The sequence below is a fragment of the Myxine glutinosa genome, chromosome 4 (genome assembly GCF_964187855.1).
Source record: "Myxine glutinosa chromosome 4, kmMyxGlut1.1, whole genome shotgun sequence".
Lineage (NCBI taxonomy): Eukaryota > Metazoa > Chordata > Myxini > Myxiniformes > Myxinidae > Myxine > Myxine glutinosa.
In genome coordinates, this window is record NC_136264.1 from 192,231,258 (window position 1) to 192,254,919 (window position 23,662).

The following is a 23,662-nucleotide window of genomic DNA, read 5'->3' on the forward strand; positions in this document are numbered from 1 at the left end:
ATATCAAATGAAGGTCTGACAAAATGTGGCAATTATTTACGAAACCCAGTTATTCCATCCTGTTTTTCCCATTTGGATGGTGCATTGGACCATGCCCGCAACATTGACTGACGGACCGCTTAATAACAATCCGAGCCGAAGAATGATGAAAGAATTCCACTCACATTGACTTATCACAGGAGTAAGCTCTCAGTCAAGAACATCATTCAGTCCTTACAGAATAATCCTGATACTGCTTCGAATTTTCCAAAAATGCCTCTTGTTTCGTTTGAGTGTGACAAGAATGTGTAATTCTGTGGTTGAAGGCACGCTACCCTCTGACGGACAACCCAGTAGTGGTGTAACGCCTGCTTTTTAATAAAATAAAAAACACCTGAATTTCAGGACAGAAAGCTTATATGAAAAGCAAAACTGGATTGTGTTGGCAAGTTTACAAAGAAGGGTCTCGCATCGATGTAGTTGGCCTTAATGAAGCTGCCACCTTTGCTTTCCTTTCCTTGTTGTGTGCATAGCTCCCTTTAACGAATTGACCACTTCGACTGCACTTCCATCAAGGTTATATTTTGCATCTGCTGTTTTTTTGCTTCCATAAAAGTTATATTTTGCCGGTTATATTTTGCATCTGGTGTTTTTTTGTTTCCATAAAAGTTATATTTTGCATCTGGTGTTTTTTTGCTTCCATAAAAGTTCTATTTTGCATCTGGTGTTTTTTTGCTTAAATAAAAGTTATATTTTGCATCTGGTGTTTTTTTGCTTCCATAAAAGTTATATTTTGCATCTGTTGTTTTTTTGCTGCCATAAAAGTTATATTTTGCATCTGTTGTTTTTTTGCTTCCATAAAAGTTATATTTTGCCGGTTATATTTTGCATCTGGTGTTTTTTTGTTTCCATAAAAGTTATATTTTGCATCTGGTGTTTTTTTGCTTCCATAAAAGTTCTATTTTGCATCTGTTGTTTTTTTGCTGCCATAAAAGTTCTATTTTGCATCTGTTGTTTTTTTGCTGCCATAAAAGTTATATTTTGCATCTGTTGTTTTTTTGCTGCCATAAAAGTTCTATTTTGCATCTGTTGTTTTTTTGCTGCCATAAAAGTTATATTTTGCATCTGTTGTTTTTTTTGCTGCCATAAAAGTCATATTTTGCATCTGTTGTTTTTTTTGCTTCCATAAAAGCTATATTTTGCATCTGTTGTTTTTTTGCTGCCATAAAAGTCATATTTTGCATCTGTTGTTTTTTGCTGCCATAAAAGTCATATTTTGCATCTGTTGTTTTTTTGCTGCCATAAAAGTTATATTTTGCATCTGTTGTTTTTTTGCTGCCATAAAAGTTATATTTTGCATCTGTTGTTTTTTTTGCTTCCATAAAAGTTATATTTTGCATCTGTTGTTTTTTTGCTGCCATAAAAGTCATATTTTGCATCTGGTGTTTTTTGCTGCCATAAAAGTTATATTTTGCATCTGTTGTTTTTTTGCTGCCATAAAAGTTATATTTTGTATCTGTTGTTTTTTTGCTTCCATAAAAGTTATATTTTGCATCTGTTGTTTTTTTGCTGCCATAAAAGTTATATTTTGCATCTGTTGTTTTTTTGCTGCCATAAAAGTTATATTTTGCATCTGTTGTTTTTTTTGCTGCCATAAAAGTCATATTTTGCATCTGTTGTTTTTTTTGCTTCCATAAAAGCTATATTTTGCATCTGTTGTTTTTTTGCTGCCATAAAAGTCATATTTTGCATCTGTTGTTTTTTGCTGCCATAAAAGTCATATTTTGCATCTGTTGTTTTTTTGCTGCCATAAAAGTTATATTTTGCATCTGTTGTTTTTTTGCTGCCATAAAAGTTATATTTTGCATCTGTTGTTTTTTTTGCTTCCATAAAAGTTATATTTTGCATCTGTTGTTTTTTTGCTGCCATAAAAGTCATATTTTGCATCTGGTGTTTTTTGCTGCCATAAAAGTTATATTTTGCATCTGTTGTTTTTTTGCTGCCATAAAAGTTATATTTTGTATCTGTTGTTTTTTTGCTTCCATAAAAGTTATATTTTGCATCTGTTGTTTTTTTGCTGCCATAAAAGTTATATTTTGCATCTGTTGTTTTTTTGCTGCCATAAAAGTTATATTTTGCATCTGTTTTTTTTTTGCTTCTATAAAAGTTATATTTTGCATCTGGTGTTTTTTTGCTACCATAAAAGTTATATTTTGCATGTTGTTTTTTTGCTACCATAAAAGTTATATTTTGCATCTGGTGTTTTTTTGCTCCCATAAAAGTTATATTTTGCATCTGGTATTTTTTTGCTACCATAAAAGTTATATTTTGCATCTGGTGTTTTTTTGCTACCATAAAAGTTATATTTTGCATCTGGTGTTTTTTTGCTTTTTTGCCATCGACGCCACTTCCAGTTATATTTTGCTTGAGGCCCCTGGCTCACAATGTACTTTGCAACAAACTATACAGCGGGGAGGCAGGGCGAGGGCTTCCATAAAGTACAATCTGATTCCACAAAGCCGATAGATAGTTCAACTCTTCAACCCTCCAAGGCATTCTACCAACCACTTGTCCATTTACAGAATTTCTATTCATCACGGTCCTACAAACAATCGCAAAGAACAAACCGAACCACATTTTCCTCTTTTGAATGGCTAACCCTCAAAATGTCAGCCAAGCCTCGCATCCGACGGCGGTAAACAGACTCTTTTCGGCTTTCAGTTGATACACATATCCGTTGACGTGGGCTGACGCTCTCCTCAACAAAGACCAGTATTCCATTGCTAATGTAGTTTTAGCTTGCATAAATATCATCTACTCATGTGTAGTGACAAGACAACAATAAAAGGAAAACAAAAGCATTCACGAAATATGAAGATACAACACGAGTGCAAACAAGAAAAACCCCACAATCATTTTCCCCGCAGAGCAGGGGTTGGCCTTTTTTGGGCACCGTGGTCCCCTTTTTGAAGCAATGTTTTATGGCCGGATGCCCTTCCTGCCGCCAACCCTGTTAGTCGCCTCTTGCGACACACAGGGAATTACCAGTGAACTGGTACTCAATTTGCCGACCCCGGAAGGATGAACAGGCTAAGTCAACCCCCCTGGTGTTAATTCAGCGATCGACCGGGATTCGAACCCAGGATCCCAAGCCGGCACCCTAACCGCTAAGCCAACACCAGGCTCGATACAACACGAGTGCAGTGGGGAAAAAAGAAAACAGCAGCAAACAAAAATCAACAACGGCACATACACACGTTTCGTCAACCAGAAGCAGAAGTTACCTGTCCGTTTTCCACCAGCTGTGTGAGCATAACGATCACTTCGATGTGCTGCTCCCATATCATGCGCCAAAACTCCCCCGCCGTGGAACGTTGAGGCCCCTGGCTCACAATGTACGCCTGCGGCCTGTTGTAGCCCTGCCGAGCACACACACCTCCTTATCAGGTCGACACCCGTTCACACTGGCTTACGGGTCTTGTTTAAAGCATTAACATCTAAGACAAGTCGATGGTGTGAGCAGTGTTTATGGTGTACTAAAATCTCTTGTCGTGATAAAAAGTAGGCCTCAAAAGCCTCATCGTCTTGAATACCGAAACTACCTTTTAATTGTTGTTCATAACAGATTCCGCCGATCGAATGCCGATTCTTATATCCTAGTTTACTGAGCCGGAGGTTAATACGGGACAATGTACCCCTTCTAATAAATACATACTCAGTGATAAAAACTTGCAAGGCAAGACTTCTGGCCAATCCTTTTTGAGACAATTGCGGTGTCAGATATCGAGTGAACGAGTTCAAAACTTCACACGAGATAACTAGAAGGTTCTCAAAACTTGGTATCACAATTTCCACCATCAAATGGAAAAGGGGACACAAACTACTGTCATGCAAAATAAAGCCGCAAAAATGAAATAATGAAATACGAGCTTGTCAATTGTGAGCCCGTATTACATCATGTAGAAGTGGCAAAGTGGCAAAGGTTGTAAGTTTGCCTCAAACGCCTTTCTTTGACAAATCCTTCTCCCAAAAAAACAACGAGGCTGTCGAGCACCGACCTAAGAAATATTCTACGCGACTATCAGGCTTTTAAAGTGAGACGAAGCCTGACATGGTGCCAGCATGCCTCATGCCACTGGGCCCTCACATCGATGTAGTTGGCGTTAATGAAGCCGCCATGTTTGCTTTCCTTCCCTTGTTGTGTGCATAGCCGCACCTGTGTGTGGTCATCTGAAGGCAGAGACGTGAAAGAGAGAAAAACACACACAGACACACAAAACGTTAGGCAGAGTTTGCATGATGTGGTACATAGGGAAGGAAGAAAGATTTGGGTGGTGATATTTGGGGGGTTGGCAGAATTTTGGTGAAGAGGTAGGAGGTTTACAAATATAGGTTGGTTCAGGTAATGTACAGATAATATGTTGAGTATGGGTGAATAAAGTAACAGTTTCATGAGGTTACAGTCAACATTGTGCAATGTATAACGCCACTTTCATATCACCAGGTAAGTAAAAAGACAAATAGGGGGGAGAGGGGGAGCAGTGAGGCCATATTGTTTTAAATGTAAGCAAACTGGGACGACGCCATATTGTTTTGAATGTAGGCAAACTGGGACGACAACTGAAATGCAATGTTCATCCTCTAACTCAATACAGTCCACCACCCCCTACTTCCCTCGGCCCCCCCAACCCCATCATGCTCATCCCTGCCTACCTGGCCCCTCCAATTTAGAATGCAGACAGATCACTCAGTACTAATGCCGTCAAACTGCAACTGGTAATTCCAAATCACTTTGCCATTCCACGTTAGCCATCTGTCTCGGCTCCACTGGGAATCAGTTGTCACCTAATTCTAATTCAGTTTCAACTCATGATGTACATGGCCAAAATGAAGAGTTGCGGAGAAGATGTAAAAAGCTCATGCAAGGATGTTGGCCAGATCAGTGGCATGAGTGGTGGCAGTAAACAGCCAAAGGGTAATAAAACATGTTACTGCCAGGGGAGGTGGGATGGGAGGGCAAGGGCTGCAAGAATGAATCAAGTGAGTTCTGCGTAATGGTGGAGGGCCGTGCAGCAGTCTAATTGAGCATGTGGCCTTCTGGAGGTCATTCCGAGCAAGTGAACATCACGTACAGGCGACGATGCTGACGTAGTGGTTCTTGCGCTTGTTTTTTGGCCGACATGTGTTGGTACCAAAGTCCGTGGTGCAGCGCTGGATTTCCTGCACCAAAAATCACGTGACATTCCACATGAGCTTTATAAAGAACTTTATATTATGCCAAAAAATCCTTTGATTTATTTTTAATGCTAATTCGAGATATTCAAACCCTGCATCGGAAGTAGAACACAACGGGATCCCAAATGAGATGATCAACGGGGAATGAAAATGACTTAAATCAAGAAGAACCTCAAATTCCTCTGTGAAGCGTGATCCTGTGGCATGCATCTCCGCCACATGTTTCGGGAACTGCTTTACTGGAATAGCTTCCACCTCTTCTGCACACAAGGAATGAGGGGCAAGTAGAAGAGTGAAAGGGATGAGGAATGAGGAGGGTGGAGGGGAATATGAATAGAGAGAATGGAGGAGAGCAAGAGTGAGTGAGGTAGGAGAAGATTAAGAGTGAGGACGGAGGAGATTAAGAGTGAGGACGGAGGAGATTAAGAGTGAGGACGGAGGAGATTAAGAGTGAGGGAGTTGAAGATTAAGTGAGGAAGGTGGAGCAATTTAAGAATGAGGATGATGGAAGAGATTAAGAGTGAGGACGATGGAGGAGATTAAGAGTGAGGTGTATGGAGGAGATTAAGAGTGAGGAGTATGGAGGAGATTAAGAGTAAGGATGGATGAGATTGACAGTGAGGATTGATGAGATCGAGAGTGAGGATGAAGGAGATTAAGGGGATGGATGAGATTAAGAGTGAGGATGGAGGAGATTGAGAGTGACGATGGAGGAGACTAAGAGTGAGGATGGATGAGATTAAGAGTGACGATGGAGGAGATTAAGAGTGACGATGGAGGAGATTAAGAGTGAGGACGGATGAGATTGAGAGTGAGCATGGATGAGATTGAGAGTGAGGATGAAGGAGAATAAGAGTGAGGATGGAGGAGATTAAGAGTGAGGACGGAGGAGATTAAGAGTGAGGACGGAGGAGATTAAGAGTGAGGACGGAGGAGATTAAGAGTGAGGGAGGTGAAAATTAATGGTGAGGAAGGTGGAGCAATTTAAGAATGAGGATGATGGAAGAGATTAAGAGTGAGGACGATGGAGGAGATTAAGAGTGAGGAGTATGGAGGAGATTAAGAGTGAGGAGTATGGAGGAGATTAAGAGTAAGGATGGATGAGATTGAGAGTGAGCATGAAGGAGATTAAGAGTGAGCATGATGGAGGAGATTAAGAGTAAGGATGGATGAGATCAAGAGTGAGGATGAAGGAGATTAAGAGTGAGGACGGATGAGATTGGGAGTGATGATGGAGGAGATTAAGAGTGACGATGGAGGAGATTAAGAGTAAGGATGGATGAGATTGAGAGTGAGGATGGATGAGATTGAGAGTGAGGATGAAGGAGATTGAGAGTGAGGATGGAGGAGATTAAGAGTGAGGATGGATGAGATTGAGAGTGAGGATGGATGAGATTGAGAGTGAGGATGGATGAGATTGAGAGTGAGGATGAAGGAGATTGAGAGTGGGATGGAGGAGATTAAGAGTGAGGATGGATGAGATTGAGAGTGAGGATGGATGAGATTGAGAGTGAGGATGGATGAGATTGAGAGTGAGGATGAAGGAGATTGAGAGTGAGGATGAAGGAGATTAAGAGTGATGATGGAGGAGATTAAGAGTGAGGATGAAGGAGATTAAGAGTGAGGATGGATGAGATTAAGAATGATGATGGAGGAGATTAAGAGTGAGGATGGATGAGATTAAGAGTGAGGATGGATGAGATAAAGAGTGATGATGGAGGAGATTAAGAGTGAGGATGAAGGAGATTAAGAGTGAGGATGGAGGAGATTAAGAGTGAGGATGGATGAGATTAAGAGTGATGATGGAGGAGATTAAGAGTGAGGACGATGGAGGAGATTAAGAGTGAGGAGTATGGAGGAGATTAAGAGTGAGGAGTATGGAGGAGATTAAGAGTAAGGATGGATGAGATTGAGAGTGAGCATGAAGGAGATTAAGAGTGAGCATGATGGAGGAGATTAAGAGTAAGGATGGATGAGATTGAGAGTGAGCATGAAGGAGATTAAGAGTGGGCATGATGGAGGATATTAAGAGTAAGGATGGATGAGATTGACAGTGAGGATTGATGAGATCGAGAGTGAGGATGAAGGAGATTAAGAGTGAGGATGAAGGAGATTAAGAGTGAGGATGGAGGAGATTAAGAGTGATAATGGAGGAGATTAAGAGTGAGGATGAAGGAGATTAAGAGTGATGATGGAGGAGATTAAGAGTGAGGATGGATGAGATTGAGAGTGAGGATGGATGAGATTGAGAGTGAGGATGGATGAGATTGAGAGTGAGGATGAAGGAGATTGAGAGTGAGGATGAAGGAGATTAAGAGTGATGATGGAGGAGATTAAGAGTGAGGATGAAGGAGATTAAGAGTGAGGATGGATGAGATTAAGAATGATGATGGAGGAGATTAAGAGTGAGGATGGATGAGATTAAGAGTGAGGATGGATGAGATAAAGAGTGATGATGGAGGAGATTAAGAGTGAGGATGAAGGAGATTAAGAGTGAGGATGGAGGAGATTAAGAGTGAGGATGGATGAGATTAAGAGTGATGATGGAGGAGATTAAGAGTGAGGACGATGGAGGAGATTAAGAGTGAGGAGTATGGAGGAGATTAAGAGTGAGGAGTATGGAGGAGATTAAGAGTAAGGATGGATGAGATTGAGAGTGAGCATGAAGGAGATTAAGAGTGAGCATGATGGAGGAGATTAAGAGTAAGGATGGATGAGATTGAGAGTGAGCATGAAGGAGATTAAGAGTGGGCATGATGGAGGATATTAAGAGTAAGGATGGATGAGATTGACAGTGAGGATTGATGAGATCGAGAGTGAGGATGAAGGAGATTAAGAGTGAGGATGAAGGAGATTAAGAGTGAGGATGGAGGAGATTAAGAGTGATAATGGAGGAGATTAAGAGTGATGATGGAGGAGATTAAGAGTGAGGATGAAGGAGATTAAGAGTGAGGATGGAGGAGATTAAGAGTGAGGATGGATGAGATTAAGAGTGATGATGGAGGAGATTAAGAGTGATGATGGAGGAGATTAAGAGTGACGATGGAGGAGATTAAGAGTGATGATGGAGGAGGTTGAGAGTGAGGATGGAGGAGATTACGAGTGAGGATGGAGGAGATTAAGAGTAAGGATGGATGAGATTGACAGTGAGGATGGATGAGATTGAGAGTGAGGATGGATGAGATTGAGAGTGAGGATGAAGGAGATTGAGAGTGAGGATGGAGGAGATTAAGAGTGAGAACGGATGAGATTAAGAGTGAGGATGGTAGAGATAAAGAGTGATGATGGAGGAGATTAAGAGTGAGGATGAAGGAGATTAAGAGTGAGGATGGATGAGATTAAGAGTGAAGTTGGATGAGATTAAGAGTGAAGATGGAGGAGATTAAGAGTAAGGATGAAGGAGATTAAGAGTGAAGTTGGATGAGATTAAGAGTGAAGATGGAGGAGATTAAGAGTGAGGATGAAGGAGATTGAGAGTGAGGATGGAGGAGATTAAGAGTGAGGATGGATGAGATTAAGAGTGATGATGGAGGAGATTAAGAGTAAGGATGGATGAGATTGAGAGTGATGATGGAGGAGATTAAGAGTGAGGATGAAGGAGATTAAGAGTGAGGATGGATGAGATTGAGAGTGACGATGGAGGAGATTAAGAGTGACGATGGAGGAGATTAAGAGTGACGATGGATGAGATTGAGAGTGAGGATGGAGGAGATTACGAGTGAGGATGGAGGAGATTAAGAGTGAAGTTGGATGAGATTAAGAGTGAAGATGGATGAGATTTGTATACAAAAAAAAAAAAAAAAAAAAAAAAAAAGTATGGATGAGATTGAGAGTGAGGATGGATGAGATTAAGAGTGAAGTTGGATGAGATTAAGAGTGAAGATGGATGAGATTAAGAGTGAAGATGGAGGAGAATAAGAGTGAGGATGGAGGAGATTAAGAGTGAGGACGATGGAAAAGAGCAGGACTATTGAAGAGGGTAGAGAATAAGAACAAGGATAGGTGATAGAATTGGTGATGTCACATGAAGCTAAGGTTATCTAAAGAAACTAATTGTTTCTGTGTTTGTGAATATTTTGTTTCTTTCTCATCACTTTTGTCTGATATTGGCATCAATCAAACCAACAACCTACATTATCATTTATATAACCACCAGCTGATGATTATAAGCTTCAGGACTGATGTTTATTTTCGTTTTACTCATATTTAATGTCAAAATGCTGCTTTTAATCAGCAAAAAACAAACATCAATCAGTTTTTGCTTGTTTTGAACACAACTTTGATGTTTAGCCATTTCATCCAGAGCACATTAAACAGTTTGTCTGCATTAATGGCCATGAGAAGTGCAGGATGTAGAATTGCTTCTCAGTGGATAGCCGGCATGGTGTTGGTTTAACGGTTAAGGTGGCTGGCTTAATATCTTAGTATCTTGAGTTTGAGCCACTATCAGGCCGTTGAATTAACACTAGGTGGGTTGACTCAGCCTGTCAAAAGAAAAAAAACTCTCAGACTGAATAAACTATCGCCTGTATGAGGAAGGTGTTTATTTGCTTTGTACGAATGTCTGTCTGTATCGGGCAGTGTAACAGCTCATGGTAGCAGGTTGAGTGCTGTGAGTTTCAACCATCAATGGCAGGCAGGACTGTGTCCTAATATTAGCATGATGTATTTTTATTTTTAGTTTATCTGGAATTGGAATTCCACGTAAGGTATTGTCAACGTGCAGCACCGTCCGTCCATCCGTCCATCCGTCCATCCGTCTCTCACTTCGACTTCTCCGGCCAAACCACTGCGCCGATCTGGCTGAAATTTGGCAGCAAGGTAACAGGGATTGCTCCTGAGTAACAGGGATTGCAAAGCTCGTTGCGGTCACGGGACTTTAAGTAGAACAAAATGGCGGACTTAGTAAATTCCTTGAAAAATCTTCTTCTCCAGACCCACTAGTCAGAATGCTACCAAATTTAAGTTACAACATTAGGCCAAGGCTCAGATGAGCTACAGATCCAGTGGTCCTATTTTTAATAATCTAACATATTAATGGAGATTCAACATCCATAAATATATAAAGAAGGGCAGAATTGAAAGCATGAATCTCCACTCAAACCAATCTCTATAAAATGTTATATGTATACAGTGCCTTCAGAAAGTATTCACACCCCTTGACTTTTTCACATTGTGTTGTGTTACAGTCTGAATTAAAAAATGGATTTAATTTAAAAAAAGTTGTCATCAAACTACACAAAATACCCCATAATGACAAAATGAAAACAAGTTTTTAGAAATTTTTACAAATTTATTGAAAATGAAATCCAGAAATATCTAATTTACATAAATATTCAACCCCCTGGATCAATACTCCGTAGAAGCGCCTTTGGCAGCTATTACAGCTTCAGGTCGTCTTGCGTAAGTCTGTATCAGCCTTGCACATCTGGATTTGGGGAGTTTCTCCATTCATTGTTTCCTCTATCCATACAAATCTCCAAGTCCCTGCCACTGAAAAGCATCCCCATAGCATGATGTTGCCACCACCATGCTTCATAGTTGGGATGGCGATAGGTGGGTGATGAGCTGTTCTTGGTTTCCACCAGACGTAGCGCTTTGCATTCAGGCCAAATACTTTCAATTTTCATCTCATCAGACCACATAATATTTTGCCTCATGCTCTCAGTCTTTCACGCGCCTTTTTGCAAACTACAGGTGTGCTGTCATATGCCTTTTTCTGACAGGTGGCTTCAGTCTGGCCACTCTCCCATAAAGCCTGGATTTGTGAAGTGTTGCAGAGACTGTTGTCCTTCCCTTCCAGCAGGATCTCCCATCCCAGCCAAGGACCTCTGTAGTTCTGTGACAGTGGTCATTGGGCCCTTCATCACCTCCCTGACCAAGGTTCTTCTTGCCGGTTGCTCAGTTTGGGCGGACGGCCAGCTCTAGTAAGAGTCTGGGTAATTCCATGGTCTTTCCATTTCCTAATGATGGAGCTCACTATAGTCTTGGGAACTTTCAACACTCCAGAAATGGTTTTATAACCTTCCCCAGATCTATTCCTCCTCACAATTGTATCTCGGAATTCTACAGACAGTTCCTTGAACCTCATGGTGGAGTTTCGGCTCTGACATGCAGTCACCTGTGGGACCTTATACAGAAAGGTGTGTTTCTTTCTAAGTCATGTCCAACCAATTGAATTGGCCACAGGTGGAGTCCATCCAAGTTGTAGAGACATCTCAAGGATTATTAAAGGAAATTGGATGCACCTGAGCTCAATTTGGAGTGTCATAGCAAAGGGGGTGTTATATACATGGGCTAAGGCTCATAATAGAGCACACACACACACACACACACACACACACACACACACACACACACACACACACACACACACACACACACACAAGGCCATACTGATGAGACAAACACTTAACACAGCCACTGAGCTTGGGGGAAGTTCCGTCACTTCCGTCACTTCGGGGATACTCTGGGTACCAGCGACATCATAACAATGGCGCAGCTTTTCTCACTGTACTCAGTGGGGCGGGGCATTTCCTCAAGGAACTTACTCCTCCCAAAGGATGCCAACCGATGGAGATTGTCCATGTTATATCCTTTTAAAGCAAGGAAGCAGCATGCACCATTTTAAAAGTCTTTGGTATGACTTGAACTGGTCCAAACCAGATGAGTGTTTTTTTAGGAAACCCCAACTCTATTTTTTTGTCACTGATCTACATATAATAATACTCCATAATGTTGAATACTTATTGACTCAAGGCATTTCAGCTTTACATTTTAAATTAATATGTAAACATATTTAAAAAAATTCCACTTTGACATTATGGGGTATTATGTGTAGATCAGTGACAAAAAAAAATCTCAATTTAATCCATTTTTAAATGAGGCTGTAACACAACAAAATGTGAAAATGTCAAGGGGTGTGAATACTTTCTGAAGGCACTGTATGTATGTATGTACGGATGTACGTATGTATCTAGGTATGTTTGTATGTATGTATGCATGTATGTTGTATGTTTCATCTAATCCTCCAAGAGGATTTGATATAGGAGTTAGGAATTCTAGGAATCTAGGATTCTAGGAATTCTAGGATCTAGGAATTCTAGGAATCTCGGATTTGATCCTGTCTCGGAAGCTGAAACTTTCAGCGATTCATGAGGGCACTGTGAAGATGTGCCTGTGCAAGTCTCAATTGAATCCTTCAAGTTTCGGAAAAAAAAAAATTCGCTCATCTTAGCATTTCCTTCCTTTGGGGATAGGGGAGGAGGTGCAATTTGAATTAACTGAGCTATATAAGCATGACGTATTACATATGCACATAAGCAGTACGCATATTTTTGCTGGCAGGCTTTGCTGGCTTTGCTGGCTGCTGGCTATCTATAATTCCAGTAATCTCTGTGTGTCTGTCTGTGTGTTTGTATGCGACAACGATTCCTCGACAACTACCGGTCCGATATACTTGAAACTTGCCAGGTATATTGCTGGGGACCCGAGGATGTGCCTTTTCAAGGTTTGAAATTAATCGGACAATTACTTACCGAGATATGTCCAAAAAACGCTTCAACCAATCACAGAGCAGCGAACGATCGCGTTTGCCGAACGTGGCGGGCACACTCTGCCTCGGATGGCACATTTGAGAGCGTATTCATTTATTTCACGTTTGCAAACTATGTTGGCGTTAAACTATGTTTTACAACTGATAAAAACGAATTTGCGATTCATTCGCTTTCCTGCGCGTTTGTGTACGCGATGGCGATTTCTTTACCAAACTCCGGAAGCCGTTCGCTTTGGACCGAACCATTGCATGTAAATAGAGGGGGGGGATTGTCACCACTCGCAAGCCGTTCGCTTTGGACCAAACCATTTCATGTAAATAGAGGGGGGGGATATAATTTTAGATATAGATATAGTACGGGCAATGCCCTAGTATATGTAATCCGGGTTATTTTTAGCTCACCTGGAAGAAGGTCAGGGGAGCTTATGCGATGGCGCGTTGTCTGTCCGTCCGTCCGTCCGTCCGTTAGTCCGTAAACACTTGAAACTTCTTCGCCGAAACCGCTGATGGCATTACAATAAATCAAATTATATTTGTTGTGTTGTGACGAAAGTTTGATCACGACATTAAAAAAATTGGGGTCTAAGGGAGTTTACCGGGGTCAAAGTGGATCCAGGTTTGACCCCCCAAAATAGTTATTTGCTTTCTTTTCTGAAACTACACACACTATTTTGATGAAATTTGACCACAACCTTCACCAGCCATGATGTACCAATGTTTGTTCAAGGAATTAGAAAAATTGGGGTCTGAGGAAGTATATGGGGTTGGGGGAGTGGGGGTTGCCCCCCAAAATAGGTATTTTTTTGTTTGTTTGTTTAGTCTTATGATTATGTTAGTGTGATTCTACATGCTTCTCTGTCTTCTAGCAACCATTGGAATTGGTTTAAAATACCCTTAGTCGGTGCTTCTCCCTGGTGAGTGCCAGGGGTATTGCCCCTATGTTTATTTTGGGAGTGATCGAGGCAGCGGTATGCGTCATATACACCGCCCAAATAGAGGTATGTGTCAAAATAACGTGTTGCATGCTTGAACAAGATCGCCCATTGGGCGGGTACTTTGCTAGTCAATCGAATTGGAATTGATGTACAAATCCTGGTTGACAATGGTATTTCTGCAGTTAAGGCATACCTACTGTATACATATCAGCAAACTCAATCTGTTCACTCTCCATGCAAAGTCTCTCCTTCAGCTGTTAATTGTCATTACGCACGTTTGAACCCATGAGCTTTACTGAACCATCTATATATATAAAACACAGTTGTGTGTGTGTGTGTGTGTGTGTGTGTGTGTGTGTGTGTGTGTGTGTGTGTGTGTGTGTGTGTGTGTGTGTGTGTGTGTGTAATGTTACCGATAGACTCCTAAACGGAGAGGCTTACGTGCTTGATATTTGGCATAGACATGGCCATTGAGCCTGGGACGAACATGGCCGAACTCAAAATATTTGACGATCCATATTTTTTATTCATATTTACCTCAGCGCATTTCAGCGCACGGAATCAACGGAATCAGAGCAGGTGGGCGCTGATTCGCTCAGAGCGATCACGTGATGACGCTATGACGCTATGAACGCTATGACGCTATGAACGCTATGACGCTATGAAAAAAAAAATCGCTATGACGCTATGAAACGCTATGAACGCTATGACGCTATGAACGATATGACGCTATGAACGCTATGACGCTATGAAAAAAAAAATCGCTATGACGCTATGAACGCTATGACGCTATGAAAAAAAAAATCGCTATGACGCTATGAACGCTATGACGCTATGAACGATATGACGCTATGAACGCTATGACGCTATGACGCTATTAAGCTATGAAAAAAAAAAATCGCTATGACGCTATGAAACGCTATGAACGCTATGACGCTATGAAACGCTATGACCGCTATGACGCTATGAATGATATGACGCTATGACGCTATGACGCTATGAAAAAAAAAATCGCTATGAAACGCTATGAACGCTATGACGCTATGTAGCTATGAAAAAAAAAAACGCTCGCTTTGCCAAGGGGCTCGCTCCCCCCCCCCCGTTCCCCTCCCCTCCCCCTCCCCCCCCCCGTTCCCCTCTCCTCCCCCTCCCCTCCCCCACCCGGCAATGCCGGGTACCTCTGCTAGTACTTCATACATGTATCCAAAAGCATATCGTAAAATGAAATAGCCACACAAAAAGATTCGACCTAATTCTTCATGCTCAAGCCAAGCCTAAAGTTTTAGTTTGAGTCACAGTGTATCTAATCCCAGAATTAAATAAGAATCGGGAGACTAACGTAATGACAACGAACCATGGTATATTCATGTGGGACCGAAAACGTGACGAGTGCAGCAGTATGCCCGTGAATGATGTGGAAGGAAAGGCCCTGATTTGGTGATTTGGGAGTAAGAAGCCATGTCAAGAATCGTGCGGTGGAAGGCACACCGAGGGCAGGACCAAAATGAGGATGGAATGGAATTGAATTGCTGTGCACAGCGTGCCGAGGCATTGAGCAAGCGAGATGAATGCACTGTCTGTGAAGTCATCCGTTTCAGCAAGGATTTGGTCCTGAGCGGTGTATTATCAGCACAAATGGACAATCAGGTTTAAATCGCCAAGTCAAGCCGTCCGAAGTTAAAGCATAAACTCTTTTTGACAACCATTTTCAAATAGGTTCGGCTGAGAACTTGGTTCATTCTGAAAATGTGCTGCGTGTTTTTCATCTCAGTTTTAATAGGAATGCGTCTCTGTCGCATCAGTGGTCCCTTTGGCTGGATAGTTCATCTTGGTATCTCTCATCTTTGACAGGTCTAGTCTGGGTTCTCGTCACAAACCCACAACAAACTCTCATACGTTGGTGAATAGCAGGAAGGCTGATGGAAGTGATTCAATGGCAATGCCAGAAGGTTACGCATTTTATGAGAGATCAGGGAGAACAACATGACATGTTTGGATACACGCCATCATGATAAATGCCTTCCCCCATCCAAAACCTTGATCTTTTCTACCCCCGCTAATTCACCCCAGATCCACTTTTTTGGAATACCGACTTCTTTCCTGAAGTCCTTTCAGTGTCCATGTGTTTTATACCTTGTAGTGTCCATGTGTACAACATTTTATGTCCATGCTGGAAGTCCTTGCAATCTCCGCCCCCCTTCCCAAGCCTCCTCCCCCCAAGCCCTCTCCCTCCCACAGATCTCCTGATGTCCCTGCTCTCAAATGTTGTACTTGTGTGCTTCCCTCTCCCTCTCCCCATCTTGTCTACCGCTCCTCTTATATGTTTTGTGTGTCCGTTTGTTACTCCCGCCAGGGAGTAATGCATCCGATCGTGCCCGTGTGTGCGCGTGTGTGTGTGTGTGTTTGTGAACAAGATATCTGGAAAAGTTCGGAACGGATTTGGATGAAAGTTGGTGGGATGATTGCCCTTGGGATAAGGAAGAATTGATTTGTTTTTGGTGAAGCTCAGGATATTATTCCGGATCCAGGAATTTTTTGAAGGATTGTTTACCATTGGAAGATAGGGCTCATTTTTTTTTTAACATTATCTTCTATATATTCTATATTTAACATTGTGATATGAAAATAGTTTTCATATTTGTTGTAAATGTAGTTTAAACTCGTGCTTATGCGTTAGAGCAGTGTATTTTGTTAGCAGCGTCGTCTTCAAGGTTCTTTTTTTTTTTCCTAATAAAGACATATTCTGTCATTTTAAAACCACCAAAGTGTGTATTCGGTTTCCCCGTTTCATAAAATGTATCGTTTGATACGTATAATGCTTTAAAACTGTTTTTTTTTTTTTTTTTTCACCTCAGAAGAGATACCAACATTTACCTCAGCGAATGTCAATCGCGGTGTCAGTATTTGATGAACTTATAAAGACTTAGGTGAGTTATAAGTCTGACAAGCATGTGCACGGGATTCTTCCCAGAAGAATGAGTGGTCGCATTAGCTTGTACGACTTAAAATGAGCGAGTTTTGTTTTGACGTTTGGGCCAGTTTTACATGTTGTATCCCTAAGGAATGAAACGAACGTTTTTCTGGTTTACAATTTTATTTGAAGTCACACATGCCTCAAAATACACTCACTTATATAGAATTGAACGCTGAATCCGAAAATGTAAGTGAAATTGACTTCTTTTTTTTTTAACATTATCTTCTATATATTCTAAATATATATCTGTGCAGTGTCTGTCTTGTGTTGTCTTGTCTTGTGTTGTCACTGAACTACTCCCTCAAACTTTTGTGAAATCGTACTATTCCAACTTGACCCACGGCGGGAGTATGCGCTCTACTGAGTGGCGTTCTAGTTTTTTGTGTGATTAATGTTAGCTCTTTCACGGGCCTCGATCTTGTATACAAAAAGTAATAATAAAAAGCATCATGTTTTGAGCATACACTTCATAAATGTTCGAACGTGTAAATTTAGGATTGTCTTTGGCATTGATGCAATAACTACAAATGGAAAAAACTTTGAAACTGTGTAATTAACTATGGATTCCAGAGTTCAGAAATTTCGTCCTCATGTGGAATGAGGAAAGAAATAGGACCGAAGCAGGAAATTGGATGTGTAACGTGTCGTGTTACAATTCTCCTCACCTGAACCGAGTCATCACAACTGAGTGAGGTGTTTATGATCTTCTTTGTGGAAAAGGAAACATACACCTGCAAATCAATTCTTCCATAGAATCTCTGTACATGTCTGCACAAGATCCATGTCAATATGGCCTACAAGTCGGCCATCCCTGTGGCCTACGTCAGTTCGGAATGGCAAGGCATCATTTAACACCAAATGAGTTGCCTCTCACCATTGGGACATCTCAACGGAGGGTGACTCAGACTGTCGTTGCTTCACCGCAGAACGTTCATCGGAGTGTCATCTACAGGGCCTGACGAGGTACTGCAAGACTAGACAGTTGAGGGAGAGACCTCAATGAGGTTACCCAAGAGTTACAACTGCTAGTGACGATTGTTATTGATCACCCGAGCTGCTTTGCATGAAGGAAACTGCATTCCAACAGCGTGATCTCCAGAATGCGATGCAAAGAACATTCAACCATTGATCTTTACGAAGCCAAGAAGATCAGAGCTCTGCATCCAACACAGCACCATCAATGAGTGAAGCATGTTGGAATGCCATCGACGCCAACTGGAGAGTGAATCTTTGGTGCATTTTCATTTCACCATTTCATCTAGTTTGTGCCTACACTTCGATGATGGGTGTGCTAATGTGCTATAGTCCAGGGATGAGGTGGGGAGGAATTTGTGAATTGTCATTAAACAGCATGACCAGTTTTCTGGGGGTAGTGTGATGGCATTCAAGTTGGACGAAAAACGAATCTCGTCATCAATCGGAGGGATGGTACACTATTGGTACAGCATGACTGGTGTTAGATACAGGGATGACGTTGTTACCTCTACAGTCTTTCCTGTGGTCCGCAAGCAAGAACCCCCTCATCTTTAAGGATGGCAATGCCCATCCCCTGCATCATGCACATGCTGCCAACGTTGCACTTCGGGATCACAATACCACTTGGATTTACTGGCCTGCACGATCTACGGACTTAAATCTGATTGAATATGCTTGGCAAACGTATCGAGGACAAATTTCATTTGAATGTCGTCAGAGTACTGTTTCACTAATTTGAATATATGTGTATGATTTTTCACTAATTTGAATTGTTCTGCCAAATCTTTGTTGTTTGGTTCAAAGTGTTTTAAATCATCCATGTAAAGTAGATGTTTCACTTTTTATCTCTTGGGGTGTTCTCTTATTTCATGTCAGGGTGTATCTGCGTCCTTGCTTATAAATCATCCATGTAAAGTAGATGTGTCACCTTTTTATCTCTTTGGGTGTTCTCTTATTTCATGTCAGGGTGTATCCGCGTCCTTACTTATAAATCATCCATGTAAAGTCGATGTGTCACCTTTTTATCTCTTTGGGTGTTCTCTTATTTCATGTCAGGGTGTATCTGCGTCCTTGCTTATAAATCATCCATGTAAAGTAGATGTGTCACCTTTTTGTCTCTTTGGGTGTTCTCTTATTTCATGTCAGGGTGTATCCGCGTCCTTACTTATAAATCATCCGTGTAAAGTAGATGTGTCACCTTTTTGTCTCTTTGGGTGTTCTCTTATTTCATGTCAGGGTGTATCCGCGTCCTTACTTATAAATCATCCATGTAAAGTCGATGTGTCACCTTTTTATCTCTTTGGGTGTTCTCTTATTTAATGTCAGGGTGTATCCGCGTCCTTACTTATAAATCATCCATGTAAAGTCGATGTGTCACCTTTTTATCTCTTTGGGTGTTCTCTTATTTCATGTCAGGGTGTATCTGCGTCCTTGCTTATAAATCATCCATGTAAAGTAGATGTGTCACCTTTTTGTCTCTTTGGGTGTTCTCTTATTTCATGTCAGGGTGTATCCGCGTCCTTACTTATAAATCATCCATGTAAAGTCGATGTGTCACCTTTTTATCTCTTTGGGTGTTCTCTTATTTCATGTCAGGGTGTATCTGCGTCCTTACTTATAAATCATCCATGTAAAGTCGATGTGTCACCTTTTTATCTCTTTGGGTGTTCTCTTATTTCATGTCAGGGTGTATCCGCGTCCTTGCTTATAAATCATCCGTGTAAAGTCGATGTGTCACCTTTTTATCTCTTTGGGTGTTCTCTTATTTCATGTCAGGGTGTATCTGCGTCCTTGCTTATAAATCATCCGTGTAAAGTCGATGTGTCACCTTTTTATCTCTTTGGGTGTTCTCTTATTTCATGTCAGGGTGTATCCGCGTCCTTGCTTATAAATCATCCGTGTAAAGTCGATGTGTCACCTTTTTATCTCTTTGGGTGTTCTCTTATTTCATGTCAGGGTGTATCTGCGTCCTTGCTTATAAATCATCCATGTAAAGTCGATGTGTCACCTTTTTGTCTCTTTGGGTGTTCTCTTATTTCATGTCAGGGTGTATCTGCGTCCTTACTTATAAATCATCCATGTAAAGTCGATGTGTCACCTTTTTGGCTCTTTGGGTGTTCTCTTATTTCATGTCAGGGTGTATCCGCGTCCTTACTTATAAATCATCCATGTAAAGTAGATGTGTCACCTTTTTGTCTCTTTGGGTGTTCTCTTATTTCATGTCAGGGTGTATCTGCGTCCTTACTTATAAATCATCCATGTAAAGTAGATGTGTCACCTTTTTGTCTCTTTGGGTGTTCTCTTATTTCATGTCAGGGTGTATCCGCGTCCTTACTTATAAATCATCCATGTAAAGTCGATGTGTCACCTTTTTGTCTCTTTGGGTGTTCTCTTATTTCATGTCAGGGTGTATCCGCGTCCTTACTTATAAATCATCCATGTAAAGTCGATGTGTCACCTTTTTATCTCTTTGGGTGTTCTCTTATTTCATGTCAGGGTGTATCCGCGTCCTTACTTATAAATCATCCATGTAAAGTCGATGTGTCACCTTTTTGTCTCTTTGGGTGTTCTCTTATTTCATGTCAGGGTGTATCCGCGTCCTTACTTATAAATCATCCATGTAAAGTAGATGTGTCACCTTTTTGTCTCTTTGGGTGTTCTCTTATTTCATGTCAGGGTGTATCCGCGTCCTTACTTATAAATCATCCATGTAAAGTCGATGTGTCACCTTTTTATCTCTTTGGGTGTTCTCTTATTTCATGTCAGGGTGTATCCGCGTCCTTACTTATAAATCATCCATGTAAAGTCGATGTGTCACCTTTTTGTCTCTTTGGGTGTTCTCTTATTTCATGTCAGGGTGTATCCGCGTCCTTACTTATAAATCATCCATGTAAAGTCGATGTGTCACCTTCTTGTCTCTTTGGGTGTTCTCTTATTTCATGTCAGGGTGTATCCGCGTCCTTACTTATAAATCATCCATGTAAAGTCGATGTGTCACCTTTTTGTCATTTTTGGTGTTCTCTTATTTCATGTCAGGGTGTATCCGCGTCCTTGCTCGTTAATAAGGTTGCTCAGTGGGTTCAGGGCCAGGAAAAACAGGAGGGGTGAAAGGCTGTCTCCTTGGAAGATTCCTCGACGTATCTTTACTCCTGGTATTTCGATCTTTCTTTCCAAGTGCTGTAATAACAATTAGGTACCGTATTCCAAAGCTCCATTGCTTTCTCAATCAGTTTGATTATTTGGGGGTTGATCTTGTATAAAACCACCTTTAAAGGCCATTTTTCCCCGCAAGCGGGGGTTGGCCTTTTTCGGGAACCGTGGTTGTTGTTGTTTTTCGGTCCCCTTTTTGAAGCAATGTTTTACGGCCGGATGCCCTTCCTGACGCCAACCCTTTTTGCCGCCTTTAACGACAAGCAGGGAATTACCAGTGAACTGGTACTCAAATTTGATTGATCTTGTATAATTGTGTGGTTGATCTTGTATAATTGCATGTATTTTATTTATCATACATCAATGTGGGTGGGACACTATCAAAAGTTTTTGTCATCTATCCATGCTGTGGGCAATTTGGTTCTATGGTTTTACAGTTTTCTAGTATGGCCTTGTTTAGTAGTAGGTGGTCTATTGTTCTGTAGCATCCTCTCTTGCTTCCCTTCTGGTCTGCGTCTCGGCCTCCTTCTTGTGTTTGGTGCTGGTACATCATTTCTGTGATCATTCCTGTCAAAAGTCTGCATGTTGTTGGTGGAGATCATATTCGTTTGTACTTGTAAGGTAGTTGTGCTTATTCAGATTTTGGGATGAGGAATGTGTCACCTTCTGCGAGCCATTCATCCATTACCTCCTGTGTGTGTTTGTGTGTGCTTGCTTGTGTGTGTGCTTGTTTGTGTATGTTTGTGTGTGTGTGTGTGTGTGTGGTTGTTTGTATTTGTGTGTGTGTATTTGTGTGTGTATTTTTGTTTTTGTTTGTGTGTGTGTGGTTTTTTTGTTTGTATGTGTTTGTATGTGCATGTTTGTATGTGTTTGTTTGTGTGTTTGTATGTGTTTGTTTGTGTGTTTGTGTGTTTGTTTGTGTATGTTTATGTATGTATGTATGTGTGTGTGTGTGTGTGTGTGTGTGTGTGTGTGTGTGTGCTTGTGTGTGTGTTTGTTTTGGTGTGTTCGTGTTTGTGTGTGTTAGTTTGTGTGTCTGTGTGTGTGTTTGTGTGTTTTTGTATGTGTTTGTATATGTGTTTGTGTGTGTGCATGTGTGTTTGTGTGTGTTTTTGTTTGTGTTTGTTTGTGTATGTGTGTGTGTGTGTGTGTGCTTGTGTGTGTTTGTGCTTGGGTGTACGACTGTACGTGTTTGTGTGTGTTAGTTTGTGTGTGTTAGTTTGTGTGTGTTTGTGTGTGTTTTTTTGTATCTGTTTGTATATGTGTGTTTGTTTGTGTGTGTGTTTTTGTTTGTGTGTGTGTTTGTTCGTATGTGTTTGTATATGTGTGTTTGTGTTTGTGCATGTGTGTTTGTGTGTGTGTTTTTGTTTGTGTGTGTGCATGTGTGTTTGTGTTTGTGTTTTTGTTTGTGTGTGTTTTTGTTTGTGTGTTTGTGTATGTGCGTTTGTTTGTATGTGTTAGTGTATGTGTGTTTGTTTGTTTGTGTGTGTGTTTGTTTGTGTGTTTGTGTATGTGTGTGTATGTGTTTGTGTGTGTCTGTTTGTGTGTGTGTATACATATGTGTACATTTACAATGAATGTAACACACACATTTTTCATTGCAATAAAAGTCCTTATTGGACATAAAGTTTACATTTTATTTTCTCACAATAAATGTGGTGTTTTTGTTCATTGGTGAAGTAAAAACGATTCACACATTTACCCATATTGTCTAAGTTCACAATGAAACAACAACTCATGAGGCTTTTGGGGGGAAAAAACATGATTCTCACATTATTGGAAGTTTGCATGAAAACACTTAAGGAGTGTTTGATTTTCCATGTTGTATAAATCTAGATGTACAGTCATGGCCTAAAATATTGGCACCCTTGCACTTTTTTCAAATAATGCACCATTTCTTCCAGAAAATTGTTGAAATTAAAAAATATTTTGGTATCCACATGTGTATTTCTTTGGTTTGCAGTGGAACAAAACAAAAAAACCTAAAAAATTACTAAATCTTAGCTTATTCCACACAGAAATCCTAAAATGACCGGACAATATGATTGGCACCTTTTAGAATGTTGTTTGAAACAATTAGATTTCAAGCAGGTGATTCTCCTTTACTTTGGAAGTGAACTCACCTGTGGAGAGTTGTCTGCAATATAAAAATCACTCATTCAACTGGATTGAATAGAGAAAAGGAGTCATTCTGCTATTTTGTGTTACTGTGTGTGCCGCAATGAGCATGGAGAAAAGAAAAAATAACCCAGAAAATTGTCTGAGGAGGTCAGACACAAGATTGTAGCCAAGCATGGACAATCTCAAGGCTACAAGTCCATCTCCAGAGACCTTGATGTTCCTGTGTCCACCGTACGCAATGTTATCAGGAAGTTTAAGGCCCATGGCACTGTAGCCAATCTCCCTGGACATAGCTGCAAGATAAAACTTGATCGAAGATTGCAGCGAAGGATTGTTCAAATGTTGGAGAAAGCACCTCGATCAACGGCCAAACAGATTCAAGCTTACCTTCAGACACAAGGTATGACAGTTTCTACTCACACCATCCGTCACCAACTCAATGAAAGGGGGTTCTGTGGTAGGAGACCCAGGAGGACCCCATTGCTGAGAGAGAAACAAAAGAAATCCCGACTGGTGTTTGCCCAAATTTGCGAACCCGACTGGAGAATGTTCTGTGGACAGATGAGACCAAATTAGAGCTCTTTGGTAAAGCACATCATCTCTATGTTTACAGAAAACAAAATGAAACCTTCAAAGAAAATAACACCTTCCCTACAGTCAAACATGGAGGAGGTTCATTGATGTTTTGGGGTTGCTGTGCTGCCTCTGGCACTGGGTGCCTTGAATGTGGGCATTTTG

General features: G+C 41.0%; 1 protein-coding gene across 1 annotated transcript in view; it reads right to left on the bottom strand.

The window, feature by feature from the left end:
* The window catches only part of LOC137426001 (receptor-type tyrosine-protein phosphatase gamma), a 383,032-nt gene that overhangs the window by 258,338 nt on the left and 101,032 nt on the right, over positions 1-23,662 (bottom strand). The window contains exons 3-6 of the mRNA XM_078776830.1: positions 5,386-5,474; positions 5,112-5,199; positions 4,127-4,209; positions 3,264-3,398 (exon numbers count right to left, since the gene is read on the bottom strand). Coding sequence (XP_078632956.1) covers positions 3,264-3,398; positions 4,127-4,209; positions 5,112-5,199; positions 5,386-5,424 — 345 coding nt within the window. The 5' untranslated portion in view covers positions 5,425-5,474. The remainder of the gene's footprint in view (positions 1-3,263; positions 3,399-4,126; positions 4,210-5,111; positions 5,200-5,385; positions 5,475-23,662) is intronic.